The sequence below is a fragment of the Phacochoerus africanus genome, chromosome 3 (assembly GCF_016906955.1).
Source record: "Phacochoerus africanus isolate WHEZ1 chromosome 3, ROS_Pafr_v1, whole genome shotgun sequence".
NCBI classification, from domain to species: Eukaryota; Metazoa; Chordata; class Mammalia; order Artiodactyla; family Suidae; genus Phacochoerus; species Phacochoerus africanus.
The window spans coordinates 137,399,920-137,418,158 of NC_062546.1; the positions used below are offsets into that span (position 1 = coordinate 137,399,920).

At 36.4% G+C, this 18,239-nt stretch overlaps 1 protein-coding gene across 3 annotated transcripts in view; it reads left to right on the forward strand.

Annotated features, from left to right (window-relative positions):
- Nucleotides 1–18,239, forward strand: part of LOC125123244 (sodium channel protein type 2 subunit alpha) — a 135,547-nt gene that overhangs the window by 46,676 nt on the left and 70,632 nt on the right. For 2 of the 3 annotated variants that reach the window (XM_047772778.1, XM_047772780.1), the window contains exons 2-5: nt 6,831–7,148; nt 8,251–8,369; nt 16,944–17,033; nt 17,808–17,936. In XM_047772778.1, coding sequence (XP_047628734.1) covers nt 6,882–7,148; nt 8,251–8,369; nt 16,944–17,033; nt 17,808–17,936 — 605 coding nt within the window. In that variant the 5' untranslated portion in view covers nt 6,831–6,881. Of the gene's footprint in view, nt 1–5,160; nt 5,242–6,830; nt 7,149–8,250; nt 8,370–16,943; nt 17,034–17,807; nt 17,937–18,239 lie in introns of those variants that run through there. The other variant, XM_047772779.1, reaches the window with a different exon arrangement.

Sequence of the window (18,239 nt, forward strand, 5' to 3'; positions counted from 1 at the left end):
AGCAAGATTATGAAAGGGAAACGGATATTCCCAGTGAGTCACTGGTTGGTTTAATAGGGTATTCTACAAATAGCTTAGGTATATATATATATATGTGTGTCCAGTGACTTAAAAAAAATCAGATATACCTCACATTACCTTTATCAACTTGTGTGTCAGTGACACATTTCTCACTTGTGAGGGAAAATGGGAAAAAGAAGTGTATTTAGAATTTGAAATCAGACACATGTGAGTTGAAATGCTGGCTCTGTGTGGCTATGTCAAATTACACATCCTGCATAAGCCTCTATCCCTACCATATTAGAAAAGTGACAATAATACTACTTCTTTCGCAAAATATTGCAAGAATTAAATGTGGTAACTAATGAGTGCTAGAATTTAGGTCTTGTTAACATGATATAAAGAAACAAATCTATGGTCTCTTATGCTCTCATTCTCTCATTTCTAGTTCCATATCTCTCTGAGGCACACTCATGCCCACACGCACACAGAGGCATGCATGAATTTTGTATCTAGGACATTTTGGAATGTAGCTATTTTTTGATCATTGTTTTTCATTCTAAAGACCTTCTGCTCCTGGCTCTGCTACTTGTTCTCTCCTGGGGAAGATGCCCAGTCATTTAGATCTACTACCCCACTTAAGAGTTTAGAGACCACTTTTTTCTCCCCTATAAAAAATAATGAGGGCTGAGCGGGACAGTTTTAGATAGCAGTTCTCAATGAAAGAGAAGGAATGAAGGAAACTGAGTTGGAAATATTCAAGCATTTCGAGTACATGGAAATGTCTCACTCTGTAGGGAGGACTAGACTTTAGGAAATTTTCTTCCTTAGCTGGCTATTAAGGTACAGAAGTAGAATTCTGTCATTCTAGTATGATCTATCCATCAAAACTAAACTGATACTCTACCTGCAATAAAATAAAAATGCTTGTATAAAGATATAGGCATATCTCATATACAGTTTGATTTTTCCCAGGAAAATTTGATGAAAGTGATTTCCATTACATTGAAAGATATTTCCCAGGGATCACCATAACTTTGGAGTGCATTTCTATTAAAGAAAAACAAAATGTGTTTTAAAACATAAAAGTCATTTGAAGGGATACCTATACTTTTTATAAAGAATATTGTTCAGCATATACTATGAATATATTGAAAATAAGGTTTTAAAAAAGTATAACTAAAACTATCATTTAGAGAAAAATGAGTTTATCTGGACAGTATGTACCAAGCCCATGTCTTTTATTTTCTATTATGCTCTGTTTCTAATCTATAGTGAGAAAACATGCACATCTGGTTGTTCATTCTCCCTCTTGCAGAAATTTTTGGTTACAGAAATGAGCTAGTGAGTCAAAGTTAAATAGAGAAGAATGTGCAAAAACACAGTAAATGACAATCACAAAGTTCATGAGAAAATAGACTCAAACCCATGGATTAAGGAAACTAGGAAGTCTTTTTTTATCTTTTTGCCATTTCCTGGGCCGCTCCTTCGGCATGTGGCGGTTCCCAGGCTAGGGGTCGAATCAGAGCTGTAGCCACAGGTCTATGCCAGAGCCACAGCAACGCAGGATCCGAGCCATGTCTGTGACCTACACCACAGCTCATGGCAACACCGGATCGTTAACCCACTGAGCAAGGCCAGGGATCGTACCTGCAACCTCATGGTTCCTAGTCAGATTCATTAACCACTGAGCACGACAGGAACTCCAGAAACTATAAAGTCTTATCTAAGTTTAACAAAATTCTTTTTGAGATGGAAAAAATATTCAGGTGTTGCTCATCATATGTCTCAAATGTTTTAGTAAAATATTTTGTATTCATCCTTTTAAATATCCTAAGATACATTCACTGGCTAGTATCAATGGGAGAGAAAGGCGTGACCCTACAACTGATATGAATGCACATTATCTTTTTAAATTTTTTTATTAAAGTGTAGTTGATTTACAATGTTGTGCCTATTTCTGCTGCATAGCAAAGTGACTCAGTCATACTATATATACATTCTTTTTCTTATATTATCTTCCATCGTGTTCTATCCCAAGGGATTGGATATAGTTCCCTGTGCTATACAGTAGGACCTCATTGCTTATCCATTCTAAATGTAATAGTTTGCATCTCCTAACTCCAAACTTCCAGGCCATCTCACTCCCTCCCACCTCCCCCTTGGTAAATACATATTATTTTGCTGTGTTCCTCATAGTTAATGATTCTGGCAAAAGACTTAAGAAGCATTGCATAATGGTTAGTACATATATTGTATAGCCAGACAGCATGGGTTCAAATCCTCACTCTACTACTTCCAGCTATGAAAACTTATGTATGATGGAAAATTATTTAACCTCTTGGTCCCTCAGGTTCCTCATATTTTAAGTGAGGATGATCACAATATCTACTTCATCAGATTGCTATAAGAATTGAATAGTTTGATGATTCTTAAAATAGTGCTGGCAAAAAAAATGGCACTATGTATTATTATTATTATTATTATGGTTAATCTCCCCCCAAAATGTTTGGCAAATCATTTTGTAAATTTTTTACTCCTTAATCTCCTTTTTGAATTAGAATCTTTTGTATAACAAGTTAACCTATTGTTGAGCACATAGGTAAAGTAAATCTAGAATATTCAGATACAGGCGTATCTTGTCTTTTTAAATTGCACTTTGCTTTATTGTGTTTTTTACAAATTGAAAGTTTGTGGGTAACCCTGTGTTGATTGATCTATCATCACCATTTTTCCAACAACGTTTACTCACTTCCTATCTCTGAGTCATAATTTTGTAATTCACAAAATATTTCAAATATTATTGTTATTATTATTATTATATTTGTTACAGTTATCTGTTATCAGTGATCTTTGATGTTACTATTGCAAAAAGATTATGATTCACTGGAGGCTCAGATGATTAGAATTTTTAGCATTTTTAGCAATAAAGTATGTTAAAGTGTGTACATTTTTTAGACATAATGCCATTGAACACTTACGCCAAAGTATAATGTAAACACAACTTTTATATGCACTGGAAAGCCAAAAAATTCCTGTGACTCACTTTTTTTGCCATATTCACTTTATTGCAACGGTCTGGAACCAAAGCTGAAATATCTCCAAAGTATGCTTGTATTCATTTGATAAATGAAGTTAATACTCACCATGGAGATTTGTGAAATATTTTATTACCATAGGACGACTTTCTTTGAGGAAGTAATCTAAATATCTTGCCTGGGTTCTAAGTCTTTAAGATGGTATACATGGAAGATAATGAAGATTTCTAATGAAAATGAAGCTAGACAATATGCTACATATATACATATATATGTGTGTTGCGTGTGTATATACACACTCTCTGGGTGTTCTCTCTCTTGCTTTTTCTCTCCATTATATGTAGTTACTCTCTGGATATTGAGAAACTGCAAATATGACCACCATGTGACTAGAGTGCACATTTGTTTGTTTGTTTGCTTTTGTTGACCAGCATCAATCCCCTCCTTATTCCAGTAAAAGCACCCCAGGCTCTACATTTGAGGTCTGTTTCCTAACCACCACCGTAACCTTGACTTTTATAGACTTCAAGATTTCTTCCTAGTTTTAGGATGTGGCATTTGGCTTAGGAGAAGCCAGTTAAAGCACAAAGCATGCCATCAACCTGAACGGTCATTACTTCAGAGATGTGCATGTGACCAGCTGGAGCCAGTAAGATATGATGAGAGGTTTCTGGGTCTTTGTTTCTATTACATTTAACTCTGAGAGACTGGGAGGCCAGAAATGCTGTAGGATCTTAATACATTAAGGGATGAAAAGTCATCACATTGAAATAAGAGCCAAAGAATATAGCATAAGTAGGTGCTATTAACATCAGTTGGGCTTCCAAATCATCATGACTAAAGCCAACCCTAGATGATAAACTTTAACAATGAACTGCCACCTTCCTTCCTTCCTCTCTTCCTCTTTCTTTCTTCTTTCTTTCAGTCAGAAAGAAAGACTGTTAAGTCAGTTTGGGTCATTCTATTGCTTTTATAGCCAAATGATCCTTACTAGAATAAATAAAAAATTCTCTTTTCATGATATCTTCTTGCTCATTTTAAAAAAAACACATCTTCTAATGAAAATGGTGAAATTAGAAAATATGCAAAGAATATCAATATAGTAATTATAACTTTCTGATTACAGTTGGTGCCACATCTGATTTTTATTTAATCCATATTTTAAAGTTTTAGCTGCATGAGTAGGTGTTTTTATTTTTGTTTTTGGTTTTGTTTTGTTTTTGACTGAATAAAGCACACAGATTATTTTCAGACTTTGAGTTTGAGTCCTGCCTTTATGATTTTAGGTACTTTTCCCAACCTCGATGTATTTCCCTTGTACAGTTTTCAAAAAAGGATCATAAAAGCCTTTATAATAGGGTTGCAAAGAGGATAGAATGATATAGCACATGCAGACACAGCCCCGTCAGTGACTGGCACATAGTGAACCCTCAAATCTTAACTATGTTATTAATGTAAGAACTGACATTTAGTATCCCACTGGCTTTCATTTTTTTCTGCTTGCTTTTCAGTCATTTAAACTAGAGATAAAATAAATTGGATTGGTATCCCATAAGTTTAATTTTATTTCTAGGGGAAGTTAACTTGGAAAGCAGGAAGGCCATCTCTTTGTAGAACTAGCAAAACCCTTTATTGGATTTCACATACTCTTGGGCTAAGGCTAATGTTAAATCCCATCTATGTAAGACTTTCATTAACATAATTGTTATTTTATGAGTTTTTATTTTTAACCCTTCATTATTTACTTTCCTTTTACTTTTAATTATTTGTATCTATTCAGTGACTTCTGGCTTAGCAAATAAAAAGCATTAATAGAAGTATTATCACTTAACAAAATTAATTATTGAAATCATCAGACTCTTAATGTCTCATTCTAATGAAAGCTTGCAGAGGATCAGAGCTCCATTAGTGAGAGCTTTGAGCCACTTCAGACATGCCTGTGTGTGTATGCTGTGAGGGGTTTCTCTTCACGGTTCCCTCGCCCTCTAGTGGTAGTTATAATAATGTCATTTTGTAGTCCTCGCACAGGAAATGCCTGTTCTTACTTCAGTTACCAGAATCCTTTTACAGGAAGTTAGGTGTGGTCTTTGAAGGAGAATTTAAAAAAAAAAAAAATGAAAAAAAGAATGATGGAATTTTAGCTGCAGTCTTCTTGGTGCCAGCTTATCAACCCTAAACTGTGGGTGTAAAAGATTCTGCAGGGGTAATGTTTTAATATTCTTATTATGCTTATTCTCTGTGATGCTTCTCTACCTTTACAGTAGAATCCTTGGGGGAATCTGCAGAGGACCACTTTCATTTTGAAGCTGCTGACTGCATGTTTTAGCATGTCTCTTCTATTAGAGGATCCAGGCATGGCAGGTTCCTCCCTGAAGTGTGCAGGGATCTTCTTCATGTCTATGCCTGTCGCTAGACATAACGGTCTCTGGGGATGGGTGAGGAAAATGAGGGATGTTTCAAAGGCACTGTGATGCTGAGAGGGCAGTCTGCTAGCTTGTGGATGAAAGGTCCTGGTCTACTTCCCCCCAGAATGTGGAAATTGTATAGTAACTTATGTTATTTTAAATTTCCCTGTTTGGTATGGCATATGCTACAGAAATGATCTGGATACGAGTGAATTTTACTCTTAAAAAATGCACTTCACATAATTAAATGGTAATTTTCATTCTTGTAGGGTAGGGGTTAAAATGAATTGATACTTCAAAAAGAGGGAAAAATAGATAAGTGATTTATACAGATGGCATTCAGGAGTCAAGATTTTGGTTGTATTATTTCAAAAAGCATAGACACTCCTGCCACTGGTTCACAGATAATGTTTGAAATGATTAGTGTGCTCTGTTGAGATATATATGTTAGCCCAGTAAAATATGATTAGAATACAGTAAGGCTCCATTTATGTTATCACAAAGACCAAGATAACAGGAGTTCACTTAAAAGATAAACTATCTTAAACTTATGATTTTTTTCAATTCCAAATCTGTGGATTTTTAAGAAATGGGCACCATTTGAGAAAATGAGCTATCTCTACAGTACTGCAAATTTGTTAATTTAAGAAGCAATTACACTAGCTAGCAGCAGGTTGCTAAACCAGGGGGTCCAAGCTCCAGACCTCTGACGTGGGTGACTTCCTGCCTGGTTTGGCAGGAGCTGGATCCCTTCCTGTGCAGCTTCCGAGCAGTTCCAAACGTAATCGGGCATCCCCTGCTCCTTCCTGATCCCTTGCTTTCAAGCAGTTTCTACCTGTGTTTCCACAGCCTAGCATTTAAGGATTTCCAGAGCTCTCTACCAGGTGCGTTGATTTGAATTAACTCTTTAAGGCGAAAAAGTAGGCCAAAGGGAACATGGAAAAAAAAAATAGAGATGCAAGATCTTGGTACAGCCCAGGTTCTACAATGTTGGGTAATTATTCGTCTTTTGTCATGGATCTCTGATATTTTTTCAGAAAGGATGCTGAAAAAGATGGCTGCCAAAATATTCACACAAGTGAAACAGCAAGTGCAAACCAGTATCCTCCATTTCTGAGCTCTGAATTGGATATTTTTACTTAAAACATTTTGGGAGTGGGAGATTAGATTACATCATAGACATCTACAAAATGTGAAAGATAGATGTCCCTGCCAGCAGATGAATGCATGCATGAGAATCCCCTGAATGCCAAGTGCAGATTCCTGAGTAAAATACTACAGATAGCTTGGTTTATATATTTTATCTCAATATCATCTAATTACCACAGTCACCTTTTATCATAATGACCATTGCTTTTTTCTCTGTCTCTCTCTCTTGTTTCCGTAGCACTTTCTTATGCAAGGAGCTAAACAGTGATTAAAGGAGCAGGATGAAAAGATGGCACAGTCAGTGCTGGTACCGCCAGGACCTGACAGCTTCCGCTTCTTTACCAGGGAATCCCTTGCTGCTATTGAACAACGCATTGCAGAAGAGAAAGCTAAGAGACCCAAACAAGAGCGCAAGGATGAGGATGATGAAAATGGCCCAAAGCCAAATAGTGACTTGGAAGCAGGAAAATCCCTTCCATTTATTTATGGAGACATCCCTCCAGAGATGGTGTCAGAGCCGCTGGAGGACCTGGACCCATACTATATCAATAAGAAAGTGAGTTCTTAGTCTAGTTGCCTTTACTTCCCCTACTTCCTAATTGGTTCTGGGCTAGAGCCAGGCATGTCCGGGGAAGAATTGTTTCCCTCCTGTCCACCTGAGGTACCGCTAGGGTACTAGGTGGGCTTGACCGTGTAATGGCCCCACTCCCTATAAGTCTTTTGGAAGCACTCATTTGAATCCATGTCCGGGACAGGCAGAAAACTGAAGGGACACCCTGCAGGGGGGAAATGAGGAAGGGCAAAAGACTATTCACCTTGCAGCATGGTGAAGCAAAAAATAAAGACAAGGAGTATATTTTTAATGCACTAAAAATAAAATTTCCAGGGAGTTACATTGTGGCTCAGTAGGTTAAGAACCTGACTAGTATCCGTGGAGATGTGGGTTTGATCCCTGGCCTAGCTCAGTGAGATAAAGATCCAGCATAGCCGAAAGCTGCTGCGTAGGTCACAGATACAGCTAGGATCCCTCATTGCTGTGGCTGTGGCATAGGCTAGCAGCTGCAGCTCTGATTCAACCCCTAGCCTGGGAATTTCCATATGCTGCAGGCACGGCCCTAAAAAAATAATAAATAAATAAATAAAATTTCCAGGAGTAGTGTCCAAATTCTTCTTTACAATATCTAGTTCTGCATAAGATATTTTGATCTTCAGCAGATCTATTCCTTCATGTCAAAAACTTTGCCCAATTCCACGGCTCTCCCCAGAAGAAATAAAAGCAAGTGACTTTTAAGTGCCACCAAAAAAGTTTGATCAAACACCTCTGGAAAACCCTAAAATTCCTGGGAGAAAATTTTTATCTAACTGAAAAAGTAATCAAATTCTTATTTTTGAGCTCTTTGTGAATTATAAATACAATTTTAAAATAATGATATTAAAAATTTTCTTCTTTAGATCCTTATTATTTACCAAATTTAGGAGCGTTTGCAGTGATCAGGAAGAAAAAACACATAGCATCATGTCATATGTTGGTAATTAGTGTATTACTCATTATTTTATAAGATGATATTTCTAAATAATGGTCTCAGGCTTTTTTTAATGCTCTTAATTTTAATATTAAGATTCTAAATTCTATTTTATGTGTTTGTTTTCTTTTTCAGACATTTATAGTATTGAATAAAGGGAAAGCAATTTCTCGATTCAGTGCCACCCCTGCCCTGTACATTTTAACTCCCTTCAACCCTATTAGAAAATTAGCTATTAAGATTTTGGTACATTCATATCCTTTTTTCAAATAGTTACTTAATATGATTTTACTCTTTGATAGACTTAATGAGTTGGGGATTTTTCAAAGATATGTGGTTGGCAATGTTATGTGCTCTTTCTTTTTTTCCCTCTTACTCAACAGTTAGCATATTGCAAAATGAGATCATAGGTAAGTGAACCACTTTTCCCCATCTTCTAAGCATGTATTTTCTCCTTGACTCACTGCTTTACTTCTTCTTTCCTCCTCTGCTCCCTTCTGAATTGCCTACTACATCCAAGACTTCTTCATTAATTTTGACAGTATTACCAGGCTCTCTTTTGATAAGTCTTAAAATTTTGCAAGGTTATATAGTGGGTAAACGCTGAGCTAATTTTCTTTACTACATTTACATTTGGAAAATATCTCTATGATCTGAATTACACAATTTTTTATCTTTTTGGTGTGAACTTTACTACTTTCAGCTTTTCATTTTAGCATTTGAAAACTTTGAGTTAGCAAATGTTTATAGTTGCGACTGTATACACATTAGCCTTTCAAATATTTCTCCAAATTATTTTCCCAACAGCATCCCTTAATTTTCTAGTTTCTTTTTCTTCCTTTTTTTGTCACTTGTTCCTGTATTTTATTCAAGTTATAGGTCCTGCTACAATTATCTCTTTCCAAAGGCTTAATGTCTATTTATCCACGTACATCCTCATTTTGTTCTTTGTTCTCCTTATGAAGTATCTATTTCCTAGAAATGGAATTGATGGCATCTTGGTGGGAGATGGTAATTTGATTTACTCCTGGAAGTTAAATAAAGTAGTTGTAGATGAGAAGTTTTGTTCTGGCCAAGGACAGTGGTCTGGCTGACAGCCAGCTCTGGAAAAACCAAGGAAGCAAAGGTTTGGAAGACTGAGGGTGTGCCAGGCAGGAGCATTTACAGGAAGAACAAGGCTTGGGATGAGTAACTGACACGCATCAGGAACCAGAAGTAAGGAAATGGAAACGGAGATTTAAGCAAAGTCTCAGATAGAACAACTTTAAATTTTGTTTCCTAATTAGAAAGAGTCATTGGGAGTTCCCTCGTGGCTCAGTGGAAACGAATCTGACTAGCATCCATGAGGTTTGATCCCTGGCCTCGCTCTGTGGGTTAAGGATCTGGCATTGCCATGAGCTGTGGTGTAGATCTGATGTTGCTGTGGCTGTGGTGTAGGCCCAGGCTACATCTCCAATTCAGGTGTGGTCCTAAAAAGAGAAAGGAAAAAAAAAAGAAAAAGGAAGTCATTGCATGCAGTTTACAACATGACTGGCCCTGCCAGGGCCTGGCTCTAAAAGACTTAGGGTATTAAAAACATACTTCACCTAGCAGGCCCAGAACATATTCAAATTAGATATGGTAGGGAATTAAGTGAGATAAGGAATTCAAGAGATAGGATAAGCTTGGTACAAGACTCATTTCAGTTCTGGGTGGAGGAGCTGTAAAGTATGTTCTCAGACTTGCCTGGCAAGGTGGCAAGTGATGTCCTTAGGAACATGGCATCTGGAATTCAGTTTCCTTTTAACCTCTAGATCATTCCCCACCCTCCACCCCTAGTTTTGTGTAGACATCAACATATTTTAATTTCATTTTTATGTTTTAAGATTTAATAGCTTCTTGGGAGTTATTTTAAACAACAATGATTTTTCACTTATTTTTTCATGTAAGAGAACCTAGTTGTACAGGGAGAAAAAAATATCTTTGTGTTATCTTTAGAAATGAATAATAAATTTGAGATTTAGATTTGGGTTTCCTGAACCATAGATTATGGTCCCTTATTGTGTTTGAGTATTTGTAATCTGTGCACTGAATAAATCTTTTCATAAATTATTCATTATACTTCAAAATCATTGTATATCCCTATGTAAACACAATTTATATGTGAAATTATGTGAAAATTCAGACTTAGCCCAATCCTCTGTCCATAGTAAATACTCAGTGTGTACTGCATAGATAAGTGATGAATGAGTCAGAACTTAGAGAATCAGAGGCAAAACAAGTGACAAAATGGAAGGTTTCAAGAGATCCAGAAAAATCTTTTTTGTCTTGAATCTGAGTGATGAAATAAAATTAAGAAAGCCCAATATCAAAGAAAAAAGCAGGGAGTTCCCATTGCGATGCAGTGGAAACAAATCTGACTAGTATCCATGAGGATGTGGGTTCAATCCCTGGCCTTGCTCAGTGGGCTGGGAATCTGGAGTTGTGGTGAGCTGTGGTGTAGGTCACAAATGCATCCTGGATTCCATGTTGCTGTGGCTGTTGTGTAGGCTGGCAGCTGTAGCTCTGATTTGACCCCTAGTCTGGGAACTTCCATAGGCCACAGGTGTGGCCCTAAAAAGCATTTAAAAAAAAAAATGGGAAGAAAGAAAGAAAAAGGCAGGGGCTTTTTGTTTGTTATAAACTTTTGTTAGGGGGATAGTATATTTTTTTGAAAATCTCATGACAGCTATCATCTCCACTCCACAAAATTTTAGTAAGTTTAGGGAATCCATGAATCCCAACTTAAGTCCCTCTGGGAAAAGAGACTTCCAGTGGTAGAGGATGAGAGCAGTTTTAGAAGTTTTGATCAGAGACTCTAGGCATTGAGGACAGAGTTTATGGTGGGAACTCTAGAAATCAAGATACAGTTTGAATTTTAGGGTTTGCACTTGCTTCCCAAAAGAAAGAAAGAAAATTTCCAAGGGGCACAGTTTTTAGGAGGACCGCAGTGGTGAAAGAAATGTGAAGGCAGCCAAGTAAATCTAAGATTTGCCAAACTGAATGATTGATTCTCCTAGAAGCTTGCAAACAGGCATATAGCTACAAATTTATTCCAATGCAGAAAAGGTAGATTTTTTTAAAAATTTGATTGCCTGAATGAAAATATTATATTTCTGATATCTCACCTTGGAGGAGAGAGATGAGAAAAGGCAGATGGACTAATAGTCTAAGATAAACATGTTCTTCAGTCTTTTGTGATAATGCACATTTGACTGGAAGTCGTAGTAAACCCTGATGTAAATAATACCATACAGTTTCAGGTGATTTTCCCAGTGATTTTGTCTTATTTCTCCCAGTGCATATCCTAGGCTCAAACCCTGGGTTTCTGACTTCAGGTGCCTTTTGCTGCAAGTTAAAAATGCTTGAAGTTGGTAACAGTGGATTTTGGGCAGAATTAAGAGGTCTTGCTTTTATTATCATTAGTTTATAATCCAGGAAATGGCCATTCATGATAAAGAAATTTGGGTTTTTTTATCTTTTTAGCGCCACACCTGCAGCATATGGAGTGGAGTTGAATTGCAGCTGTGGCTACAGGTCTATACCACAGCTATAGCAATGTCAGATCCGAGCCATGTCTGTGACCTATACCACAGCTCATGGCAACACCAGATCCTTAATCCACTGAGTGAGGCCAGGGATTGAATCTGTGTCCTCATGGATGCTAGTCAGATTCGTTTCCACTGAGCCATGACAGGAACTCCACGAAATTTGTATTTTAAACCTAGACTGGTATCTCTATTTTCAACGAAAATTCTGACTTGTTTCTTAAAGAGTTGTTATCTTCATTAGGAGCTGTTGCATTTCAAATTAGCTTTGTTTCTTGATTTTGGCAGAAAATATTATGCTTACTATATTTTTGCCAGGGTATATTTTGAAAACTGAAAATGCTTTTGATGTGCCTAGTATCTTGTTTTGATAGTTAAATAAAATATGGTTGTATTTTCTGAATGGTAAACAAGTAAAAAAAATCCATTTTTTATTTATCCACTCCTAAAATTCCCTATCAGAATTTTCTGTGTGCTTAGTAATAAACAAGCTTCCGAATTAGCATCATTCAATAGTCAACTGACACTACAAAATGTCAAGGGTATGTGGTGAACAATGTAGACATAGCCTTTATAAAGTTGACAGTCTAGTAGAAAAAAAACCGATGTTAAAATTAATCATTGGAGGAAGTGTCAGGTGCTATAGGAATTTATTACTGGTAGACAAAGTCAGGAAAAATGCTCTGCCGAGACCAGCTCAGCAGGATGGGGCTGAAGAACAGGTGCTATGAAACATAAGGAAAAAAGTTAACATAAAACAAGACACAGAGACATTTATCTTAAGTAAAGGTGGGGACCAGGGGACTCAAAGTCTCAGGGACCAAGAGCATGGCCTCAAGAAACCACACTGCTTTTACTGTGCTCTTTAGGATTATGTCAAGTGAGGAGGGGGCTATGGGTGGAGGATATAGGGTTTGTTTATTATTTTATAAGTTCTTTTATTATTTTAAAAGTCACTTAGCTGGTAGATGGTTAAGCTTTTACTCTGACCTTTAGGCACATAACCATCATTAACATTTGAGTTAGCTATCTATGCATAGAATTCCAGAGAATCCTCACTGTGCTTCCGCAAATGGCATGCCTATTTGCGGCAACCCAGCGTGCCTAGGTTTGCACCTTGGTTCTCTTTGCTAATGCATATTCTGCTAACGACTGCTCATAAACTACTTGGCCATGAGGTTCCTCTTTTTCTTATTCTCTAGAGGACATATCATGTTTGTGCAAACGGCGTGCCAATCTGCACAGGTCTGGCGTGCTTAGGTCATTTACCATCGCTGTGACTGTTTTTCAAGCAGGAAGATGGGGTGTAAAGTAAAGCAGGACAAGATGGAATTTTCAGCAAAGAGGCTAAGAAAATATTGTAGAAACGTCTCGCGACAGTGCTCTTGTGCGCAGCTTTCTACTGAAAATAGCTTTTAAACTGAGTGCTAGAAAAAAAATATTAGTAGGGTAAGGTGAAGTATGGAGTATGTCCAGGGAAAAGAAGTGACATTTGTTAAGATCCTAACTTGAGAAAGAGCATATTTTCATTCCATGACCTAAACCAATTATAGTAATATTGAACTGAGGAGTAGAATGAGGATAAAGAAGATGAAATTGGAGAAGTAGACAGGATTTAGGTTTCCTAGACTCTTCACTCTTTGTTAAGATATTTGATCATCATTCTAATAGTAGTGGAAAGCTATTGAAATGATCCAAATTACATTTATAAAGGTCCTTTTGGTACAGTGTGCAGAAAGGATTGAAAAGAGCCAAACAAAGATTCAGAAAGACCTGTTTGGATGAAACTCCTGTAACATAGGTTAGATTTCATAAACACTTGGGCAGTGTAGTAATATAAGGATTGGGAAAAAAGTGTACTAAGTCTAGGGGTAGTTGGTAGAATTGACAGTATTTGGTGTTAAGTTGAATATGGAGGTTTAAGGAAGATAAAAATGCAAAATTGCCTCTAGTTTCCTGGCAGGATCACAGGATATTTTTTATGATACAGAGATGTCAAAGAAACAGTATTTGAAGGGAATAGAGGGGTAGGATGAAAAGATTTTTAATGTATATTTTTAGTTTAGTTTTGGAACTCAAAAAATACTTTGTGTCGATAGTGCACGTAAGTGCCGATGTAATAGGAACAATTGGGTAATGTGGACAGTTGAGTTCAGAATAGAGTCTAGTCTGAAGAGAAGTACTTGAGATCAGTGAGTATGTAAATGGTACTGGAGCTATGTTTGTTGATGAGCTCTACTGGGATAAATATAGAAGAAAAGGGGGAAATGGCTTGGATATCCTAGGTCCCTGTTTTCAAAAAGGGAAGTATTGTATTTCAAAGGACACAAAAAATTGTTTCCTATGAGATATAAAGAATCAATGGATTGGGACATCATGAAAGCAAAAGTAAGCAAACACTGTGAAAGAATGAAGAATCATGTTTGTCAAATACTACTGTGAGAAAAAGTCAAATAAGAACTCAAAACTATCCATATTGGTTTGGGGGGTTTGTTTTGTCTCTTTAGGAACTTCCTGCAGCATATGGAAGTTCCCAGGCTAGCAGTTGAAGGGGAGCTGTAGTTGCTGGCCTATGCTACAGCCACAGCAATGCGGGTTCTGAGCTACATCTGTGAACTAAACCACAGTTCACAGAAACTCCAGATCCTTAACCCACTTAGAGAGGGCAGGGATCGAACCCACGTCCTCATGGTTACTAGTTAGGTTCATTTCCACTGAGCCACAATGGGAACTCCAGAACTATCCATATTGTTATGAACATGAAGATGTTTGTCATATTTAGAAAGAAAGTTGGTATGCTGAGGATGAGTTAGATAGGAAAAGTTAAGACAAACATCTTGTTCAAGAAATTTGGCTATAAAATGGAAAAGAGAAGTAGGGTTGTAAGTAGTTAAAGGAAAGTGGGTTATAAGGAAAGTATTCTTTTCCTTCCAGATAAGAGAGATAAGCAAGTTTGTATTGACAGTGAGAGGCAGATAGAGTTGGAAGTATTAAAGATAAAAGAAGGAAGAAATAAGAGATTTCTGATGTGTCCTGGAAAGAAGGAATGTGTCCATTCTATGGGCGGAAGGAGTGAATATTCTTCCTACTGAAACAGAAAGGAGAAAAGTGTCCAAATACAGCGAGGTCTGTCAGTTTGGGGGTGGGAAGTAAACGTATGGCTATCTGATGCTGTCTCCTCTCTCACTAAGAAACTGAAATGGAGAGGGAAGGAAGAAGCTTGGAGATCAGAGAAGAGTGGAGAATATTTGAAATTGTACTTGCAGAGTAGGAGGTACAGTGAAGTGGAGAAGTACAAGACTGTGTTGAGCATGGTTGAGTCTGGAAACTTTATATTTTGAATGGTGCCAATCTGTCAAGGGGAGTTGTTTTCTCTAATAGGGCAGAGCAGGCTAAGAGACACAGAGGATCCTCTAGTTTTATATACTAACAGAGAGTCATATTTAATTTTATCTTATTTTTTGTTAATTTTTAGCAATAAAGAAAAATATATTTATCCTTTGAAGTGGTGTTTTTCTTTGTTCCATTGGTTGTAGTGCCCTCACGTGGCTGATCCACATCATTTACTTATGACTGTTTTGATGTGGATGTATTTGAACAAGCTAAGAATTAAGCAAGTGCCTTACATCACTGCTAATCAAAATGAATGCTAATCAATGATTGCTTTGACTAAAGTCAGCTGTAGGTATAAAGAAACTTCCTTTATAGATTGACACAGCATTGGCTATTCATTGTTCGATTTTATTGCACTTAAAATCCTGCTAATATTTTGCTATATGCAAGTAATGTCGAGATTTATAATTAAAGAGTGAGAAGGGATATTAATTACATTTATTCACTCTGGAATTTTTATAAAGTTTCTAGGTCTATTTTGATAAAGGCTCTTGTTTTGTATAACTGCAACTGATCCTTCTTGTGTTTTTTATTAAACATGAAAGTTATTTCAGCTATCTGACTATTCAGTGTTTACTTAAAGAGTTTTTGTTGCCATTTTTCAATACAAAGGAGAGTGAAGGGCATTGTTATGTCTACAAAGGCAAACTGGGTTAGAGTGAAACAAACCAGATGTTTGTTGTAAGTAGTGTTCTCTATGATTCAGAAAATTAGGAAAGCAATTTATTGATTATCTACTAGGTACAAGGCACATTAAGTCAGAGATTTAACGTATCTTACCTGATTTGATTCCGATAGCAACCCTGTGAAATGGTTATTCTTTCTCACTTTTATAGATAGGTGAACCAAGGTTTAGGGAAATTAATAAGTAATTTGGCTACAGTTACAGACCCAAGGAATGCCATCTTCTCGTACTATTCAGAATTTTTTTTCATTTTTTAGTTTTACTGAAGTATAACTGATTTACAATGTTGTGATAATTTATGCTGTTCAGCAAAGTGATTCAGTTATGCATATACACACATCTATTCTTTTTCAGATTTTTTTTCCCATATAGATTACCACAGAATATTGGGTAGAGTTCCCAGTGTTATATAGCAAGACACAATTGGCTGGTCATTCCATATACCACAGTGTGCATGTGCCAATCCCAAACTTTTCAGAATTAACTGAGTAATTACCTTATATTATATACTCCACTCAGAAAGAATCTTATTGAGGACATTCCACCTGGACAGCCATTAGGATGGAGTAATAATGCATTCAGTTGCAGTCAGCCCTCTGTATCCACAAATTTCGTTCCTGCAGGTTCTACATCCACAGATTCAACCAACAGTAGATGGTGTATAATATTCAGATCTATGGTTTTTTTAATCTGAGTATGCAGAACCCATGGATATAGAGGGCCAACTATGGGACTTGAGCATCTTCAGATTTTGGTTCTGCTGTGTGTCCTTGAACCAACCCCCCAAGGATACTTAGAGGAGACTGCAATTACCTGAACTTTCTTGTTGAATTTTTTTAGGGTTTTCATATTTACTGAGCTGGCACTTTAGTCATTGAGTTGAGTCTGTCATTTAAAAAAAACAGCGACCTTAAGTTGATAAATTATTTACCAATGAACTAATTTCTTTGCATTTAATGTTTTTCATTACTAAAAGCAATATAAATAACCTCAAAATAGTTGCTTACTTGGCTTGACATGGCTTGGATATGAAGTTGTTAACATTGCAGAAATGGAAAAGGCAAACTCAGTGATAGAATAATAGGGCTATGATCAATCTAAACTTCATGGTGGTGAAAGACATTATGGTGTATGAAAGTGAAATTTTCCACTGAACTCTGTCTTCCTTGACAATAGTCTTCTACTTTATTCAATGTGCTCATTATGTGCACTATTCTTACCAACTGTGTATTTATGACCATGAGTAACCCTCCAGACTGGACAAAGAATGTGGAGTAAGTAGAAGATTTTTTAAAATCTTTCAATATTGTCCTACATTTTTGGACATGAAACATGTCTTACATGTTTCAAATTGTGCATTTAACATCTTGAGACCTCATCACTTTCTTTAGCAAATCATATTGGCTACTCCAAACCCATTAGACAACGATTCGTGTTCATTTCAGTCACTGATTTTCTGTAGGACAAAGCTTGCCCTTTCTCATTCAGTTGCTCAAATTACTGCACTGATTTGACCACCAATATTTATAGGCCTTTAACATCCTTGTGAATCTCACACTCTTCTGAAGATTATCAGTGGTTACTAATATCTAATGATAAAAATTATACCTAGTTTGTGTATTCTTTTCCTCATGGCTATCACCTTTCTATGTTTTATTAGTATATATTTCATGGCTCTCAATGATACATAATTTATTAAACAAAAATTCTTCATATATTTTTGTATTAATAACTATTTGCTTAAATCAGACAAAAATCCAGGGTATTTCAAGCAATATCTTCATGCAGAAGCGTATTATTTGGGCCTTCAAATTAATTAATGTAGCAAGGATAATACTCATTTACAGTCAATGAGAATGTCTTTCAGAATGTAATATTTCCTTCATCCTTAAGCCCTACCTAAGTTCTATATCATAGAGAGACTGATGTAGAATGATAAGGAAGTCTCTAATTTTTATTTGCCGTTTGTCTTCATTATAATTTTTTATAATTTATACATGTAAATTACCTACTAGAGCTTTAATGTGGGATTGGCTATTTTCTCTCAGGTACACCTTTACAGGAATTTATACTTTTGAATCACTTATAAAAATACTTGCAAGGGGCTTTTGTTTAGAAGATTTCACATTTCTACGGGATCCATGGAATTGGTTGGATTTCACAGTCATTACTTTTGCGTAAGTATCTTATACATTTTTATCCAGGAAGAGTAAATCATTGGTGGGTGCCTACAATGGTGGCTTTTCTTAATAGATCAAGCATTTTTCTTGGTTATCATCTGAAGTTAATATAGTTTTCTTCCAATCAAATTATGCACTTTGGAGAAATTAGGGACTGTCATAGTAAATTGAATGATTTTGACTTCAGTTAGCACTTTAAAGCAATAAAATAATTTCCCCAGGTAACAGAGTTTATGATTGATCACAATGCCATTTTTCTCTAAATTGGAAAATCTGATGGCAACACTCATTGAAGTTGAA